General features: G+C 36.9%; 2 protein-coding genes across 4 annotated transcripts in view; one reads left to right on the top strand and one right to left on the bottom strand.

Annotated features, from left to right (window-relative positions):
- LOC133636330 (zinc finger protein 25-like) overlaps positions 1–20,295 on the top strand; it is a 1,044,419-nt gene that overhangs the window by 976,014 nt on the left and 48,110 nt on the right. The gene's annotated exons all lie outside the window — the stretch shown is intronic.
- The window catches only part of LOC133636334 (zinc finger protein 260-like), a 47,709-nt gene that overhangs the window by 2,455 nt on the left and 24,959 nt on the right, over positions 1–20,295 (bottom strand). For all 3 annotated transcript variants that reach the window (XM_062030279.1, XM_062030281.1, XM_062030280.1), the window contains 2 exons: positions 16,513–16,848; positions 1–3,916 (listed from right to left, as the gene is read on the bottom strand). The exon at positions 1–3,916 is cut by the window's left edge and continues 2,455 nt beyond it. In XM_062030279.1, the coding sequence (XP_061886263.1) occupies positions 2,682–3,916; positions 16,513–16,848 (1,571 nt within the window). In that variant the 3' untranslated portion in view covers positions 1–2,681. The remainder of the gene's footprint in view (positions 3,917–16,512; positions 16,849–20,295) is intronic.

Below are 20,295 nucleotides of genomic sequence, written 5' to 3'. Positions count from 1 at the left end.
GCTTTTGACATTATCAATCACAATATACTAATTAATAAACTGGAGAAAATTGGTATAAGAGGTATGGCAATAGACTGGATAAAAAGCTATTTGGACAGACGGAAACAGTTTGTGAAGCTGGGAAACCATAGCTCAAATTGCTTGGACATTGCTTGTGGAGTCCCCCAGGGGTCAGTATTGGGACCAAAACTTTTTATACTGTACATAAATGATATTTGCCAAGTATCCAAGTTGCTGTCTATGGTACTTTTCGCAGATGACACGAATGTATTTTGCTCTGGTGATGATCTAGATACATTACAAAAGAACATAAATGAAGAGTTGTATAAACTGAAATTATGGTTTGACTGGAACAAATTATCTTTGAATGTGAGCAAGACCAAGTTTATGTTCTTTGGCAGGTTCAGGTTAAACACACAGTTGAAGATAGAAATTGATGGGGTGGCTATTGACCAAGTGCACAAAATCAAATTCCTTGGTGTAACAATTGACGACAAGCTCAGCTGGAAAGCACATATTACACATGTCAAATACAAAGTAGCAAGAAGTATAGCAGTCATAAACAAAGCAAAGCAGGTTCTGGATCATACACACTCTCTACTGTTCTTTAGTCTTGCCATACTTAAACTACTGTACTGAAGTCTGGGGTAACAATTACAAAAGTTCGTTACAGTCACTAATCATTTTGCAAAAAAGAGCAGTAAGGATCATTCACAAGGTGGGCTATCTGGAACACACCAATGCACTATTTCTACAGTCTAAATTATTAAAATTCACCGACATGGTCTCATATCAAACAGCAATAACTATGTACAGTGCTAGGAACCATTTCTTACCACTGAACATTCAAAACATATTTAGTGAACGTGAGGGGGGCATAGTTTGAGGAGAGAACTCCATTTTAAAATTCAGATGAGAAATTCCACCATGAAAAGTTTTCGCATTTCCATCACAGGTGTCAAGTTGTGGAACAATCTGAGCGAAGTACATAAGCAAAGTCCAAGCATCAATGTTTTTAAAAGAATGTACACAAATATATTGTTCACAGGGTATAGTGAACTGCACTAAGAGTCAATGTGTATGTGTATGTATATGTATACTATGTATGTGTCACATTCATAGTTACTTGTTAAATGTATGTTGTAGATATATATGTACATACTTATATATGTATATGTATTTATATGACATAACATTTTTATATACTTTTATTATTATTATACATACAGTAAGTAATAAGAGGGGTGGGAGTACATAAGTTTTTACTTCTTCTCACTCCTTTTCGGATATGTTTACATTAATGGTTATTTTCATTTCTTGTTTCTTTTGCTTTTTATTATTACTATTATTATTATTATTATTGTTTTTGTTATTCATTCAAATGGCTTTTTTGTTGTTTTTTTTCAAAACGTGTTGTTTTTGTTTTGTCTACATATTCGAAATAAACATGAATGAAATGAAATGAAAATGCTGTGCTAACGACGCCATTGAAGCCTACTTAGCAACCGGACCGCACAGAGCTATGCTAAAAACATTAGCTCTCCACCTACGCCAGCCAGCCTTCATCTGCTCATCAACACCCGTGCTCACCTGCGTTCCAGCGATCGGCGGAAGGACGAAGGACTTCACCCGATGCGTTTGGAGGCCCGGAGACGTAGGAAGTCAAGGTGAGGTCGGCGGCTAGCGCGTCTGCTCTCCAACAAAGTCCTCCTGGTTGTGTTGCTGTAGTCCGCTGCTAATACAGCGATCACACCTACAACTGTCTTCTTTGCAGCCTTCATTGTTCATTAAACAAATTGCAAAAGATTCACCAACACAGATGTCCAGAATACTGTGGAATTATGAAATGAAAACAGAGCTTTTTGTATAGGATTCTACGGGGTACCATAACTTCCGTTTAACTGACTACGTCACGCGCATACGTCATCATACCGCGACGTTTCAGCCGGATATTTCCCGGGAAATTTTAAATGTCACTTTATAAGTTAACCCGGCCGTATTGGCATGTGTTGCAATGTTAAGATTTCGTCATTGATATATAAACTATCTGACTGTGTGGTCGCTAGTAGTGGCTTTCAGTAGGCCTTTAAACTACATTTAGCACAATCACTGTTTAAGTGTTTTTACATCCCTGCAGCTTCCATGTCTGTTACACACTTGTGTTTACTGACCTGATGCTTAAACCTGAACCTTTTATCACACACAGTGCAACTAAACGGTTTCTCTCCAGTGTGTGTTCATGCATTCCTTCCTGGAGAAACTCTTCTTACAAACAGAGCAAATAAAAGCTTTCTCACCTGTGTGTGTTCTCATGTTTAATATAAGTTCCTTCTTAGTGTTGAATCTTTTAGCACAAGCTGAGCAAAGAAAAGGTTTCTCTCCTGTGTGTGTTCTCGTGTGTGGTCATGTGATGCTTTCTGGAGAAACTATTCTTACAAACAGAGCAAGAAAAGGTTTCCCTACAGTGTGTATTCTCATGTGTGTGGTCATGTTACGCTTTGTGGACAAACTCTTCTTACAAACAGAGCAAGAAAAAAGGTTTCTCACCTGTGTGTGTTCTCATGTGTAATGTCATGTCATTCTTAGTGTTGAATCTTTTAGCACAAGCTGAGCAAAAAAAAGGTTTCTCACCTGTGTGTGTTCTTATGTGCAATATAATTTCCCTCTTAGTGTTGAATCTTTTAGCACAAGCTGAGCAACAAAAAAGGTTTCTCTCCAGTGTGTGTTCTCATGTGTATGGTCATTTGTTGCTTCCTAGAGAAACTCTTCTTACAAACAGAGCAAGAAAAAGGTTTCTCACCTGTGTGTCTTCTCATGTGTAATATCATGTAATTCTTAGTGTTGAATCTTTTAGCACAAGCTGAGCAAGAAAAATGTTTCTCTCCTGTGTGTGTTCTTATGTGTCTGTCCATGTTTTCCTTTCTGGAGAAACTCTTCTTACAAACAGAGCAGGTAAAAGGTTTCTCACCTGTGTGTGTTCTCATGTGTAATATCATGTCATTCTTATTGTTGAATCTTTTAGAGCAAGCTGAGCAAGTAAAAGGTTTCTCTCCAGTGTGTGTTCTCATGTGTCTGGTCATGTTACACTTTTGGAAGAAATTCTTCTTACAAACAGAGCAAGTAAAAGGTTTCTCTCCAGTGTGTGTTCTCATGTGTGTGGTCATGTATTCTTTTCTGGAGAAACTCTTCTTACAAACAGAGCAAGTAAAAAGTTTCTCTCCAGTGTGTGTTCTCATGTGTGTGGTCATGTTACACTTTTGGAAGAAATTCTTCTTACAAACAGAGCAAGTAAAAGGTTTCTCTCCATTGTGTGTTCTCATGTGTGTGGTCATGTATTCCTTTCTGGAGAAACTCTTCTTACAAACAGAGCAAGTAAAAAGTTTCTCTCCAGTGTGTGTTCTCATGTGTGTGGTCATGTTACACTTTGTGGAGTAACTCTTCTTACAAACAGAGCAATAAAAAGGTTTCTCTCCAGTATGTATTCTCATGTGTACTGTAAAATGACCCTTGTGTCTAAATGATTTCCCACATTGAGAGCAGTCAAAGTGTTTGTTGTTAGTGTGATGTCTCGTATCACCTTTAGAGTCGTTTTGACTCTCCAAAGGTATTTGGATGTGGTCACTGTGATCAGAAGAGTGTGATATCATGTGGTCCATGTCTGACAGTGGAGCAAAGATGCTGTCTGGTTCTGACGTCATATCTTCACAATGCTCTCCATCAGCTTCTGTGATGTGTTGACTTACAAGCTCCGCCCCTCTGTTCTCCTCACTTTGACTGTGATGAAGCTGTAAGGACTGAGCTTCATCTTCATCATGAAGCTGCTCCTCTTTAATGTGGGAGGGGGCCTGTAGCTCCTTCTGTCCCACACTGGTGTGCCACTCCTCTTCATGACTCCCCGCTGACACCCGCTGGACGTCTGCAGAACAAATGAGGTGTTACTGTATTGAAGTTTGCAGTATTCAAACTATTGACATGTGAGCTAGGCCAAATAGACAGTGATGGGCAAGCTACCTGGACAATGTAGTAAGCTAAGCTACAAGTTACTCTCAATTAAATGTAGCTAAGCTATCCTCAGAGAATTGGAGCACGCTACACTACAAGCTACACTGCAAAAGTAGCTTGACACATCAAAGCTACATTCAACAGCATTTAATTATATATATATATATATATATATATATATATATATATATATATATATATATATATATATATATATATATATATATATATATATATATATATATATATATATATATATATATATATATTGGCCCATATGTATCATATCAATGTTTATGTTGTCCATGGAAAGAAGTTAGTAAGAAGCAAAAGAAAAACAACCAACCATGGATGACAAAAGGACTGACAAATGCTTGTCACAAAGAAAGACATTATATGGAATATTAATAACACAGACATCTATAGAGGCAGAAAATAAGTATAATACATATAAAAACCAGCTAATTGGTATACTAGGAACATGTAAGAAGGAATACTACAGACAATTATTAAAGAAGAACAGAAACAACATGAGAGCAACATCCTAAATAGCATCATTAAAAATGCTGCTAAGAAAGATTACCCCCAGTACTTTCTACATGGAAATACAAAAAATGACAATATGAACCAAATAGTTGAACATTTTAATGATGACTTTGTTAATATGGGAAAAAATGTGGAAGAAAGATTTTCAAATGCAGATGATGGATCAGTTGAGGACTTGAGTGAGCTCATAGACAGAAATCCCAATTCCATGTTTCTTAAGAACGTGACAAAAGAAGAAATAATCCAAATTGTAAAACATTGTAAATCCAAGACCTCAAGCGACTGTCATGGAATAGATATGGTAACCATAAAAAAGGTTATAGAAGACATTTCAGAACCTCTGACATATATCAGCAACGTATCATTTCTAACCGGCAAATTCCCTGACAAAATGAAAATTGCAAAAGTCGTACCAATTTATAAGAATGGAGACATACACCAGTTTACAACATGCCCTTTCCCAACTACTTTGGCACGTGTTGCAGCCATGAAATTCTAAGTTAATTATTATTTGAAAAAAAAAAAAAAAGTTTATGAGTTTGAACATCAAATATGTTGTCTTTGTAGTGCATTCAACTGAATATGGCTTGAAAAGGATTTGCAAATCATTGTATTCTGTTTATATTTACATCTAACACAATTTCCCAACTCATATAGAAACAGGGTTTGTAATAACAAGTGTATGTAAGATATTGAAATGAATCAAAACAATATATATAACAGAGAGAGAGAGAGAGAGAGAGAGAGAGAGATACTGTAATAACGAAGTAAATAATGAAGATTGAAAACCAATTACAAAAAACTAAATCCAAAACAAATTAACTTTTTTATATTTGCATAGTATGTATATATTATTAATGTTGTAAATATAAATCTTTATATATTTAAAAATGCTGGTCCTAAAGAGGTAGCTATTTTTCAGAGGTTGTCAAGAAGGTAACACATACAAGAATGCGTGTGTGTGTGTGTGTGTGTGTGTGTGTGTGTGTGTGTGTGTGTGTGTGTGTGTGTGTGTGTGTGTGTGTGTGTGTGTGTGTGTGTGTGTGTGTGTGTGTGTGTGTGTGTGTGTGTGTGTGTGCATGCGTGCGTGCGTGCGTGCGTTCTTGAGACAGGAAAAGTATCTTCCATATGAGGAGGTGTGAACAAGTGATGACATAAATCATGGTCCCAATAACATTGCATCTAATACTAGAGTATGTGAACATTGCTCCAAAGTCAGGATGTGTTGTTGATTTAATGTGCATAAAAAATGAACATTGACAGGTGCAAAGGCAGCAATATATGATAAAACAAGACGGCAGCTAAAGGAGGACTGAAGAAGGACTTCCCTATTCATCCCCCTCTGGCCAACATATGTAATAACAAGTGTGAGTAAGAAATTGAAATGTGCCTCCTTTGGCCAAAATGTATCAAATAAATATGTATATAGAGACATACTGTAATAACTTGAAGTAAATAATGAAGATTAAAAACCAATTACAAACAAAACATTTAAAGCAAAACTTATTAAAATTAACTAAAAGCTTACCTTTTTTATATTTGCATAGTATGTACATATTAATGTTGTAAATACACATCTTTATATATCTAGAAAGGTATGGGTATGACTCAAAACTGCATCCGGTGATGAGGCTTCAGTTCGGGAGTTCTGGAGTTTTGGGGAAGGTGGAGTTACCCCTCAGTCATCATTGCTCCCAGGTCCACTCTGACCCGGGGTGGTAGTACCTGTCAGGGTCCCAGCTATGGGTTGAATAGCATTTCAAAGACCTCAACGGTGGAAGTGGCGGAGGATGACACTGCATGTCACAACGGCACTGAAGGTGGATGAAGGCTGCAACAGAGGGTGGTCTCCAGTCGTCATGGATCCATGCCACTGGATCAAGGCCCCTCTCTGCCAAGGACCGTGTGGTGGCTGCAGGCGCATCAGTCTCCCCACACTAAAAGACGTCACGCGCAGGCGTCCTCCTGAATGGGAATCCATCCATTCTGAGGACAGTCATACTCGACTACGAGTGACTGCCGATGATGATCTAGAAAGGGTGGTCCTAAAGAGGTAGGCACTGTCACATCTAATAGAGAGCCAAATACTAGAGTCTGTGAACATTGCTCCAAAGTCAAGATGTGTTGTTGATTTAATGTGCATACAAAAGTGAACATTGACAGGTGCAAAGGCAGCAATATATGATAAAACAAGACGGCAGCTAAAGAAGGACTTCCCTATTCATCCCCAAAAAACCTGCCAGGTGAGCAGCTGATTTTACCACTTCTGGTGCTGACGTAAGACAACCTGCTTCCCACATGTTTATTTTAATGAAATAAGTTTATTTCCATCATATAATCAACCATCAACCATTCTGTGTGAGCAGTTTAACTGTACAGATGATACATATTTAACAATCATACACATTTACACACAAAAAGAAAAGAAAAGAAAAAGGAATAGGCTGAAGCCAAAGCTTATATTTGGGGGGATTACCCCCAATACTTCTTAGACGGAAACACATATAATGACAAAATGAAGGAAGTACTTGAAAGCTTCAATAATTATTTTGTAAATATTGGACCAAAATTGGAAGAAAGGATTCCAGACCCAGTTTCAATTGAGGACTATAATGATACCATAGAGCCAAATCCCAACTCCATGTTCCTCAGTAATGTGACACAGGAGGAAATAGTTATAATCCTGTAATCTAAGACTTGTAATGGAATTGATATGGAAACCATAAAAAAGGTTCTAGAAGAGATCTCAGGACCATTCATGTATATTAGTAACCTATCATTTCAAATACCCAAACACAATGAAAATAGCTAAAGTTGCACCAATTTACAAATTGGTGCAAATGAACACATTAAAAAGATGCTTTGACAATCTTTGAATCTCAGTAAAAGTAAAATAATGCTATTTGGTAACAGTAGAAGAGAAAGTCAAACACAAATACAAATAGACGGAATAGAAATTGAAAGAGTAAATGAAACCACATGTCTAGGTATAATAATTGATGATAAATTGAACTGGAAATCTCATGTAAAAAATATACAACATAAAGTAGCAAGAAACACGTCAATAATGAATAAAGCAAAACATGTTCTAGACCAAAAATGACTTCATATTCTCTACTGCTCACTAGTGTTACATATCTGACTTATTGTGTAGAAATATGGGAAATAACTACAAAAGTACACTTCATTCATTAAAAGTGTTACATAGTCTGTTTTTGTCAAACCATCTTTTTAATTTGTTAATTTCTTCTGTTATTATTTGTATTATCTTCTGTGTGTTCTCTCCTGAACAAAACACTGTTGTATCATCTGCAAATAATACTAACTTTAAATCTTTTTTAACTTTACAAATGTCATTTATATAGAGATTGAATAATGTAGGTCCTAGTATTGATCCCTGAGGTACACCACAGGATATATTTAGTGTTGTAGAAGTGTGTTGGCCTAGCTTCACGTATTGTTTCCTGTTGGTTAAATAACTTCTTATCCAGTTTAAGACCAACCCTCTGATGCCAGATCCTTCTAGTTTTTGGATGAAAATATTGTGATTAATTGTGTCAAATGCTTTAGTTAGATCCAACAACACTGCTGCTGCACAGTTTTTACTATCTATTGCATTGCTCATTTCTTCTGTCATTTCAATTAAAGCCATCAAAGTTGAAACATTAGCTGTGTATCCATATTGGTTCTCTTCTAGTATTCTATGTTTGTTTGTGAAACTCTCTAATCTGTTATTGGACACTTTTTCAATGATTTTAGAAAACTGTGGAAGTAAAGAAACAGGTCTATAATTTGTAAATTGGTGTTTGTCTCCAGTCTTATAAATTGGTGCAACTTTAGCTATTTTCATTGTGTTTGGGTATTTGAAATGATAGGTTACTAATATACATGAATGGTCCTGAGATCTCTTCTAGAACCTTTTTTATGGTTTCCATATCAATTCTGTTACAATCAGTTGAAGTCTTAGATTTACATTTTTTTCACAATTGTAACTATTTCCTCCTGTGTCACATTACTGAGGAACATGGAGTTGGGATTTGGCTCCATGGTATCATTATAGTCCTCAATTGGAACTGGGTCTGGAATCCTTTCTTCCAATTTTGGTCCAATATTTACAAAATAATTATTGAAGCTTTCAACTACTTCCTTTATGTTGTCATTTGTTTTTATTTCCGTCTAAGAAGTATTGGGGGTAATCCCTCTTAGTTCCATTTTTAATAATGCTATTGAGGATGCCCCATGTTGCTCTCATATTATTTTTGTTCCTGTCCAATAATTCACTGTAATATTCTTTTCTACATGATCGTAGTATGTCTGTTAACTTGTTTTTATACTTTTTGTACTTAATTTCTGCCTCTATAGTTCTTTGTGCTATACATTTTCTATATAGTGTATTCTTCTTCTTACAAGCATTTTTTCATCCTTTTGTCATCCATGGTTGATTATTCTTTCTCTGCTTGTTACTGAGTTGTATCCATGGACAATGTTTGTCATAAAGTATTATGAACTTGTTTAAGAAATGTTCATATGCTTCATCAACCTCTTTTTCATTGTACACATTGTCCCAATCTTGCTTTTGTAGCTCAATTTTGAAGGCAATCATCCTCTTCTCTGTGCACAGTCTTCGAAATGTCCTTTTGTCTTCCATGTTCTTCTTGTAGTTTCCATCATATATTGTAAAAACTGGCAGATGATCACCAACGTCGGTTATAAGTAGACCACTTGTAGTGTTATTATCAAAATCATTGGTAAAATATGATCAATAAGCGTGGCACAGTGTGCTGTGATTCTGCTTGGCTTTGTGATTTTAGGATATAAACTGATGCTGTACATTGTATCAATGAAGTCATCAATAGACTTTTGCTTGTTGGGGTTCAATAAGTCAATATTAAAGTCACCACATAAGAACATTATTCTTTGACCATTGTCCATGTAAGTAGCTTGGATCCATTCTTCAAATGTTTCTATACTTGACTTAGGTGATCTATATATACAACTGATGAATATGTTTTTGCTTTTTTCCAGACATATTTCGATGGTTATACATTATAAGATATTATCTATAGCAAATGACATGTTTTTTACCACTTTGTAGTTCAGGTTCTTCATCACGTACACAGCTACTCCTCCTCCATTTTTGTTGGTTCTGTTGATGTAGTTTAGTTCATATCCTTCCAGATCAAAATCTATTCCTTTTTTGTCGTCAATCCATGTTTCTGTGACAGCAATCACTTTGAAGGGTTCGTTGATGTGTTCCAAAAGGTTCTTAATGTTGTTGTAATTTGCATACAAGCTTCTGCTATTGAAATTAATAATTGACAATTTGTTATCACATTTAATGTTGCTATTATATTGATCATCTGTATAATAAAAACAACTATTACTGATGTGGGAGAAAAAATTTGTATCTGGATCTATATCATTTTCCAAATCCTGGTTTTTGTGATCTTTGTTGCAGAAATTTTTTAGTTCCATATTTTGTTGTTCAACAATCTTTGATGTTGTTTCAATAATCTCAATAAGTGTAGGTGGATGCAATCCTGAATTTAGGTCCTCTTGTTTAGTCGTCCCTTGGAACATAGTAGTGTCCATGCTGAATTTAGGTGCTTGTTTTCTGTCAGAGTCCATTATCATCGTTGTTGTGGTAGCTGTGTAAACTTCAAAAATTGTCCAGGTCCTTGATGTCATGGACAACAAGTACTCTTGCTTCTGGACCTCCATTCAGCTTGATGTAGATTTTACAGTTGGTGCTCCAAGTTCCCTGGATTTTTCCCTGCTTCCTCAAGTCGCGTGCTTTCTTGGCGATTCCAGCATTACGTTTTGTGAGATGCTCATTCATGTACACATTTGTTCCCTTCAGCTTCTTTCCCTGTATCAGCAATGCAATTTTAGATTTTCTGTTTACGAGTTTCACAAGCACGACTGGAGTGGCGTTGTTGTTTCTTCCGTTCAGTGGGATGCATGTTTCCATGCTATTAATGTCAATTTCAATTTCTTTTGATTGCAGAAAGTTGACCACTTGCTGTTCTGCTGAGACCATATCCATTTCATCTGGTTCACCTTCATTATTCACAGCTTTTGCATAGGATCTTGGTTTAATTCGGTGCCCTGTCACGATGATATCATTCATTCGTTTGTCCTGATCCATTTCGTCTATGATATTCCTCAACATGTTGTTGTCTTCTTGAAGGATCTTCATTTGTTTGCTCATTTCAGTGGCTTCACTATTTCTGGAGTTGTTCTCTTTTTTCAATTCTTAAATTTCTTCTTTCATTTCTTTCATATCATCTTTCCATCCATCCATCATTTCTTTCCATTCTTCTATCATTTCTTCTTTAAATTCATGGAACTTCATATTGGATATAGAGAACATACAAACACTTTATTTATTGAATCAAAAATACTGAAATTCCACCACATAGTGAATTTGCAAACAGCTAAAATGATACACAAAGCAAACTATAACCTGCTACCCAAGAATGTACAATTCTCAAAAAAAGAGGAGAAATATAATTTAGAGAAAAATGTAATTAAAACATTTGTATGCACGTACAACACTTAAGACCTTCAGTATATCAGTATGTGGAATTAAATGATGGAATGGATGAAGCAAAGCAATCAAACAATGTACTAATATGATCCACTTCAAGAAACTCTTCACACTTAAAGTGTTTACAAAGTACAAAGAAGAAGAACCATGATAAACATTCTCAATTTATTTCATCCATCATTCATTTTCTACATCATCTTACTCATCTCACCATATGAAATATAACTTACTTCACTCATTATTATTGATTTATTTTTATTGTGATAACTTATGGAGTATATTGTGAATACATTGACAACAGGAAGTCAACAAAAGTGTTAGCAACTGTTATGTAAAAGAAAAGGGGTAGGATTAAATAAGCTCTGCTTCTTCCTACTCCTTTTCCAACATGTTGAAAAGAAAAACTGGAAATTGTGATGTATCATGTTGTATGCATGCATGTGTGATGTATCATGTTGTATGCATGCATGTGTGATGTATCATGTTGTATGCATGCATGTGTGATGTATCATGTTGTATGCATGCATGTGTGATGTATCATGTTGTATGCATGCATGTGTGATGTATCATGTTGTATGCATGCATGTGTGATGTATCATGTTGTATGCATGCATGTGTGATGTATCATGTTGTATGCATGCATGTGTGATGTATCATGTTGTATGCATGCATGTGTGATGTATCATGTTGTATGCATGCACGTGTGATGCATCATGTTGTATGCATGCATGTGTGATGTATCATGTTGTATGCATGCATGTGTGATGTATCATGTTGTATGCATGCATGTGTGATGTATCATGTTGTATGCATGCATGTGTGATGCATCATGTTGTATGCATGCATGTGTGATGTATCATGTTGTATGCATGCATGTGTGATGCATCATGTTGTATGCATGCATGTGTGATGTATCATGTTGTATGCATGCATGTGTGATGTATCATGTTGTATGCATGCATGATGTATCATGTTGTATGCATGTATGTGTGATGTATCATGTTGTATGCATGCATGTGTGATGTATCATGTTGTATGCTTGCATGTGTGATGCATCATGTTGTATGCATGCATGTGTGATGTATCATGTTGTATGCATGCATGTGTGATGTATCATGTTGTATGCATGCATGTGTGATGTATCATGTTGTATGCATGCATGTGTGATGTATCATGTTGTATGCATGCACGTGTGATGTATCATGTTGTATGCATGCATGTGTGATGTATCATGTTGTATGCATGCATGTGTGATGCATCATGTTGTATGCATGCATGTGTGATGTATCATGTTGTATGCATGCATGTGTGATGCATCATGTTGTATGCATGCATGTGTGATGTATCATGTTGTATGCATGCATGTGTGATGTATCATGTTGTATGCATGCATGTGTGATGTATCATGTTGTATGCATGTATGTGTGATGTATCATGTTGTATGCATGCATGTGTGATGTATCATGTTGTATGCTTGCATGTGTGATGCATCATGTTGTATGCATGCATGTGTGATGTATCATGTTTGTTGGATTTACTATATGTATTTGTTATGTCTATATGTATTTATGGCGGACTTACCTGGGACTTTAAGATGGGCGGGGCTACCACTGACAGGTGACCATGTACGTAGCTTTAAAAATGGCGTCATTGTTTCGTTTGTAAAAACAGCGTGCTTCGTCACCAGCATACACCACTGGTAAGCTCATTTTGTTATATCCGCTTTCTTTGTTAGATCAGCTGAATTATTGTTTAAATTCCATGCTTGCCCGCTTCCTTGCTTTTGTGTTTGCTGTATGTCTGCTATGTCCGCAGCGCTTGTTGTGCGGCTGACTTGCTGCGTCACAACCAGCGCAAACACTCACTCTTTAGTTTCTAAACAACGTTGGCAAAATTAAAAGTAATGTGCGGATTGAAATCTGTTGAATTAGATTGTTGTCACGTTGCGTGTGTCCGGCTGCGTTTGAGAGTTCGAAGGTTTGAGTTAAAAATACCGGCACCGGCACTTTACTTCCTGGTTTGGCTGATGGGATTTGTAGTTCTTTTGTGTAGTTCTGCTCATATGTTTAATGTGTGCCTCAAACAGAGCGCCGGTGTTTTATGTCTTTTTAGTATGTTTGTCCATGACATTATGGTGACATTATAAATAATTCTGATTACATTTAAAACATTATTTGACATAAATTAATGGTGATTATAAAATGTAATGCTAAAATTAATAAGTTAGGATAAAATCACAGTGATTGATAATATGTCATATCATGGTTGATAACATTATGGTTCAGTTGATGAATTCATGTCTATTTACATTATGATGATTCAAGATAGATACATTGTTTTATTATGTTCATGTTTTGATGATTCAAGATAGATACATTGTTTTATGTTCATGTTTACTTTTAGGTTATTACCTGCTACTGCTGCTACTACTGCTACTGCTACTGCTACTGCTGCTACTGCTGCTACTACTGCTACTGCTACCGCTACTACTGCTGCTACTACTGCTGCTGCTGCTACTAAATAAAACAAGCAAAGAATGCAAAGCGAGTAATTCCTTTCATGCTGAGTGACGACCCCTATTCAGAGGGCCAATACGGAAAAAACTGAAGCATGTGTGATGTATCATGTTGTATGCATGCATGTGTGATGTATCATGTTGTATGCATGCATGTGTGATGTATCATGTTGTATGCATGCATGTGTGATGTATCATGTTGTATGCATGCATGTGTGATGTATCATGTTGTATGCATGCATGTGTGATGTATCATGTTGTATGCATGCATGTGTGATGTATCATGTTGTATGCATGCATGTGTGATGTATCATGTTGTATGCATGCATGTGTGATGTACCATGTTGTATGCATGCATGTGTGATGTATCATGTTGTATGCATGCATGTGTGATGTACCATGTTGTATGCATGCATGTGTGATGTATCATGTTGTATGCATGCATGTGTGATGTATCATGTTGTATGCATGCATGTGTGATGTATCATGTTGTATGCACGCATGTGTGATGTATCATGTTGTATGCATGCATGTGTGATGTACCATGTTGTATGCATGCATGTGTGATGTATCATGTTGTATGCATGCATGTGTGATGTATCATGTTGTATGCATGCATGTGTGATGTATCATGTTGTATGCATGCATGTGTGATGTATCATGTTGTATGCATGCATGTGTGATGTATCATGTTGTATGCATGCATGCATGTTCCAAATAAAGTCAAAGTCAAGTCAAGTCAAGTCAACTAACACTTGGTGGACATTCAAGCCACAAAATGCAAATGGAGTATTGTTGGTGTATTTTGGATGGTTATAGAGGACCTCCCATTGGCTCCATTGCAAGTGGACTTTTATTTACATTTATGAGTTAGAATTAGGGCTGGGTGATACATGGAATATACTGGATATATCGTGGGTTTGTCTCTGTGCGATATAGAAAATGACTATATGGTGATATTGGAGTATACGTTCTCACACAGTTGCTTTTAGCTGCAGGCATTACACTACAGGCTCTTCTCACTCTTTCTTGTCTCTCCTTCTCACAGAGACACAAAACAAGCGCACCTTCTTACATACGTCACATACTGTCACGTGTGCAACGTCATACGCTCTCACGGAGCAGACAGGTAGCGGCATGGTAACGTTAGCTGTGGTGCTAGTGGTAATACGAGAGAAAGAAGGTACCAATCTGGTAACAAATGAAGGAATAATTAATTCCCAAGACAAACAGCAGGGGGTCCATCGTCTGGCGGTGGTTTGGCTTCAAGCGGGTAGATGGTGAACAAGTATGCGGCAAAAGTGTTGCTACAAAAAGTAGCAGCACTGCTAATATGTAGCATCATTTAAAAAGTCACCCGCTAGAGAATGAAGAGTGCTTGAAACTCTGCATGTCAACATCTCCGTTCAGTGCCACACCCACAAAATGCCCAAGCAACCATTTCCACATCAACACCGTATGAAACAAATAGTCAACAACAGAAGGAGATAACGTCCGCAGGAACCTACCACATAGTGAAGGACATACACTATTTGATGTCCTATTATGCAGCTCATTTTTATTTGACACTTATTGAAATATCTTGTGTGACATCATGCACAAAAGTGCACTTTATTTGTTTTAAACTATTGTAGTGGCGTTCTGTACAAAAAGTGCACTTTAATTTACTGTTGTTTTGATATGTCATCTTAGTGACATCATGCACAAAAGTGCACTAATAGCTTGTTTTAAAATGTCTCTGACAATCTTGCACTTTCTGTTTTGAAATGACATGAATGTTTGTGCCACTGCTTAATAACTGTTTAATAAATACACTTTTGATAAATTTACTTAGTTGTGGTTTCCCTCTCTGCATGAAAGTTTAAAAGTAGCATATATTAATGCAGTATGAAGAAGAATGTTTTAATGTAGACACATAGAATCATCATACTGCTGTGATTATATGCATCAAGTGTTCATTCAAGGCTAAGGCAAAATATCCACATATATATGGTGTATCATGACATGGACTAAACATATCCACATATATATGGTGTATCGTGACATGGACTAAACATATCCACATATATATGTTGTATCATGACATGGCCTAAACATATCCACATATATATGGTGTATCATGACATGGCCTAAACATATCCACATATATATGGTGTATCGTGACATGGACTAAACAAATCCACATATATATGGTGTATCGTGACATGGACTAAACATATCCACATATATATGGTGTATCATGACATGGCCTAAACATATCCACATACAGTGGGGCAAAAAAGTATTTAGTCAGCCACCCATTGACAATCAATGAGTGGCTTACTAAATACTTTTTTCCCCACTGTATATATGGTGTATCGTGACATGGCCTAAACATATCCACATATATATGGTGTATCGTGACATGGACTAAACATATCCACATATATATGGTGTATCGTGACATGGACTAAACAAATCCACATATATATGGTGTATCGTGACATGGCCTAAACATATCCACATACAGTATATATGGTGTATCGTGACATGGACTAAACATATCCACATATATATGGTGTATCGTGACATGGACTAAACATATCCACATATATATGGTGTATCGTGACATGGACTAAACATATCCACATATTAATACAAGGTCATATTGCCCAACCCTAGCTAGAATGTGATTTTTTTTTAAAATATATTCACCCTCATGTCTTTTATAATGATTGTGAACGATAGAAAAATTCCCCCAAAAAGTGCAGTTCCCCTCTAAATTGCAATGATTAGATTTAAGACTTGAAGTGTATGAGCATGAAGTGATGAAGCCTACTTGGATGAGTCTTCTAAGACAAAGTGAACAGTCCAGTTGTGATGGATTGAATGCCCTGAGAATAAAATGATATGTGCTTACTTGGACTGTGATGAAGCTGTGAGGACTCAGGTGCTTTGTCTTCATGCTCTTCAGTCTTCACAGAGACAACAGTCAGTGGAAACTTGCTGACATCATCCTCCTCCTGCCCTACAGGACACTCTCCCTCCTCTTTCATGTGGGGGGGCTGTGGATCCTCCTCCTCCTCTTTAATGTGGGTGGGCTGTGGATCCTCGTCTTCCTCTTTAATGTTGGTGGGCCTTGGATCATCCTCTTCCTCTTTAATGTGGGTGGGCTGTGGATCCTCCTCTTCCTTTTTAATGTGGTTGGGCTGTGGATCCTCCTCTTCCTCTTTAATGTGAAGGGGCTGCTGGACGTCTGTTGGGTAAATAAGTAAATAAGATAAAGAGAGAATACAAATGGTTTTGGACTGACACTGTTAACACAATGACATTATTTGTGTTTTTTCGTGTGTTGTGTTAAAAATGTGTAGCAAAACAAAGCAGCATTGATTGAGGCATTCTTAACTTTACACTCACTGATATAAAGTGTGTAAATATTTTATTCTGTATACGGTCTATGACACCTAAACTTTATCTCTAAACTTAACCATAATTTGTGGTGTAGAATGACGTCTGGAACTCAAGATAGTTCCACATGTCTGGGAACGTCACCAACAGATAATCCCTGATATTACTCAACAAATCTTTAGGGATCTATTCCGTTTCATAATTAGATTTTTTTCTCGTATCTGCTTTTTGCAGGAAGATCTAGGCTAGGGGTATTTAAACTCATTTTAGATGAGGGGGCCACATGGAGGAAGATGTACTCCAAGTTGGCCGGACTGGTAAAATCACGGCAAGATAACTTAAAAATAAAGACAACTGCAGATTGTTTTCTTTGTTTAAAAATAGAACAAACACATTCTGAAAATGTACAAATCATAATGTTGTTTTTTTACATACAATTATAATGTTTATAACAATAATGTCCGTGTTGGAGGAGTTGTGAATGACTGAAATATGAAATCTGTGCTGCAGTCTGCAGGTGTACCTAATGTTGTGGCCCAGCAGTCATTCACAACTCCTCCAACACAAACATTATTGTTTTTGCACTTTTTGGCTTCTTATTAAATAACTTTTTTAAATAGATTCAATCTTGCACGTGGAAAGTTTAAGTGTGGGCTTTAGTTGATATAACACTCCCGTCAGGGGGTGCATTCTACGGCGGGAGTGCATTATCCACCAGGAGGCGGGATTACTGCGAGCCTCAGCCAGTTTGTCTTCGCAGCCGTTTTATGATTGCTCAGCACAAGAAATACGTTACACACATACAGTTGTTGACAAAATACACTGTACATTATATACCTCAGCTAACTAAACTATGGAAATGTACAATATAATTCATACAGCAATACGATCTCACTGCACAGCAGGCCAGCAGTTAGCCGGTCATTGCGCAATCCACGGTGAGGCTCAACGCAGTGACGTGCCTCAACTGGCTGCTGATCACAGCAAGTCTCTTCTCAGTATTTGAACGGCAAATGTGAAAATTCAGCGATTTTGAATAAAAATAATCTAAAACTGGTGAAGTTAAATGGAAAATAACTTTATAGTATAATCACTGATAGTATAATCACTGGATACATATAACAATTTAATTATTTTTTTTTCTTTTTAAATTTTTTTTCTTTCCATGATGGCAGGTGAGGCCCCTCCTCACCTGCCTCCCCTGACTGCACGTCACTGCTAAACTCTCTGTTCTGGCAAAAGTGCTTGAATCCCTTATCAGTGAACAGATAAAAGACTTTTTGGACACCAACTTTATTCTGTCACCTTTTCAGTCAGGTTTTGGCAGAAATCACAGTACTGTTACTGCTGCTATGAAGTTTATAAATGATGTAACTGAAGCTCTTGACAAGAAGCAGTGCTGTCTGTCCCTCTTTATTGACTTTTCAAAGGCATTTGATACTGTAGATCATGTCATTTTAATCAAACGTCTTTCAGCTATTGCTTTTTCTCAGCAAGCAGTTGGATGGTTTGCAAATGACCTCACAAGTAGAACTCAGGCTGTTCAGATAGAAGGTTCCTTTTCGGACGTACTACAAGTGGAAAAGGGTGTCCCTCAGGTTCTGTGTTGGGCCCATTATTAATTAATTATTAATAATCTTGGACATAATATTCCGAACTCAACTTTCCATTCCTACGCTGATGATACTGTCATATACTGCACAGCACCCACTCCTGCTGACGCCTTTAAATATCTACAACATGCATTTGACAGAGTACAAGAACAACTTTGCTATCTTCAACAGCTTTTAAATGCAGAGAAAACAAAGTGTATGTTCTTTACCACATCAAAAACTGTAAGATCAGCACTGTGTGACAACATTTGAACAAGAAATGGGCAACAAATTGTGTTAGTATCTGCTTTTAAATATTTAGGATTTTTAATTGATGACCACTTGAGTTTTAAGGAGCACATTCAGTATGTGGTAAAAAAAAAAACTGAAACTTTTACTGGGATTTTATTATAGAAACAAGTCTTGCTTTTCTTTTACTGTGAAACAGAAATTGGTGGAAACAACCTTTTTACCTGTTATTGACTATGGAGATGTGTTGTACATGAATGCTACTGCTGGTTGTCTCCACAAGCTGGATAGTGTGTACCACGGTGCACTGAGATTCATCACCGACTTACTCACCATTGTGTGTTATACTCAATGGTTAACTTACTCACCCTTGTGTGTTATACTCAATGGTTAACTTACTCACCATTGTGTGTTATACTCAATGGTTAACTTACTCACCATTGTGTGTTATACTCAATGGTTAACTTACTCACTATTGTGTGTTATACTCAATGGTTAACTTACTCACCATTGTGTGTTATACTCAATGGTTAACTTACTCACCATTGTGTGTTATACTCAATGGTTAACTTGCTCACCATTGTGTGTTATACTCAATGTAGGGATGATACTCGAAACCGGTTTTCCCGGTTGTTCGATAAGAAAAGAACCAAGTCCTCGGACTCTAATCCCTTTTTGAGAACCGGTACACGTTATCGAGACCACTATAGTAAAGAAAAAGAGTTGGTTCTTTACTCGAATCCCTCGGAACGAATCCCGTCCCGACCAGAAATGCTCCGTGTGACATCACAAGAAATGACGTCACGTAGCTCAGTCATTAGGCGCAGATAGCGAAAGCAGGAAAAAAATGGACGGGAAAAAGCGCTCCAAGGTGTAATAAAGTTCAAAACAAAAGGTATAATCCAATGAATAACTTTACTGAGAGATTTTAGCAGGGTACAAACACATGGCGAACACTTTTACGACCAACCGGAAACATAGCAACCAGGCTAGCAACGCACCTCCTTTACGGCAGCTGTTCCAACGTTCTTAAAGCAACCGCAGCACATACATATATATGACCTCTCCCTTTTTTAACTTTTGTTTTTCTTTCCTTGTAAACAAAACAAAATCACACTGTATTTGTGTTGTTTGTCTAATTATAAATAATGCAGACGAGGCGTGTTGGCTGAGTTCTTGACGTTTACTTTCACAGCGTGCTCATAACCTAACAGGGTGACGACATGCAACAACACTTTTCGGGGCTACCGCGCATGCTCGTCACTCCCGTTGCATGCTGGGTAATGTAGTTGTTATATTCCCTAGCAGCTCATAACATCTTTCCCCCTATAAAGAATGTTAACTCAATAAAGTGTATTTCTTTTTTTAGCTTTAACATTTCATTTTTTAGCATTGTAACCACATTTGCAAACAACTTTTCTCTTCATAGAATTTTCTTTCAATAAAGAAATAAA

The sequence above is a fragment of the Entelurus aequoreus genome, linkage group LG20 (genome assembly GCF_033978785.1).
Source record: "Entelurus aequoreus isolate RoL-2023_Sb linkage group LG20, RoL_Eaeq_v1.1, whole genome shotgun sequence".
NCBI lineage: Eukaryota > Metazoa > Chordata > Actinopteri > Syngnathiformes > Syngnathidae > Entelurus > Entelurus aequoreus.
The sequence above is the reverse complement of the archived record's forward strand: the minus strand, read 5'-3'. Positions and strand labels throughout refer to the sequence as shown.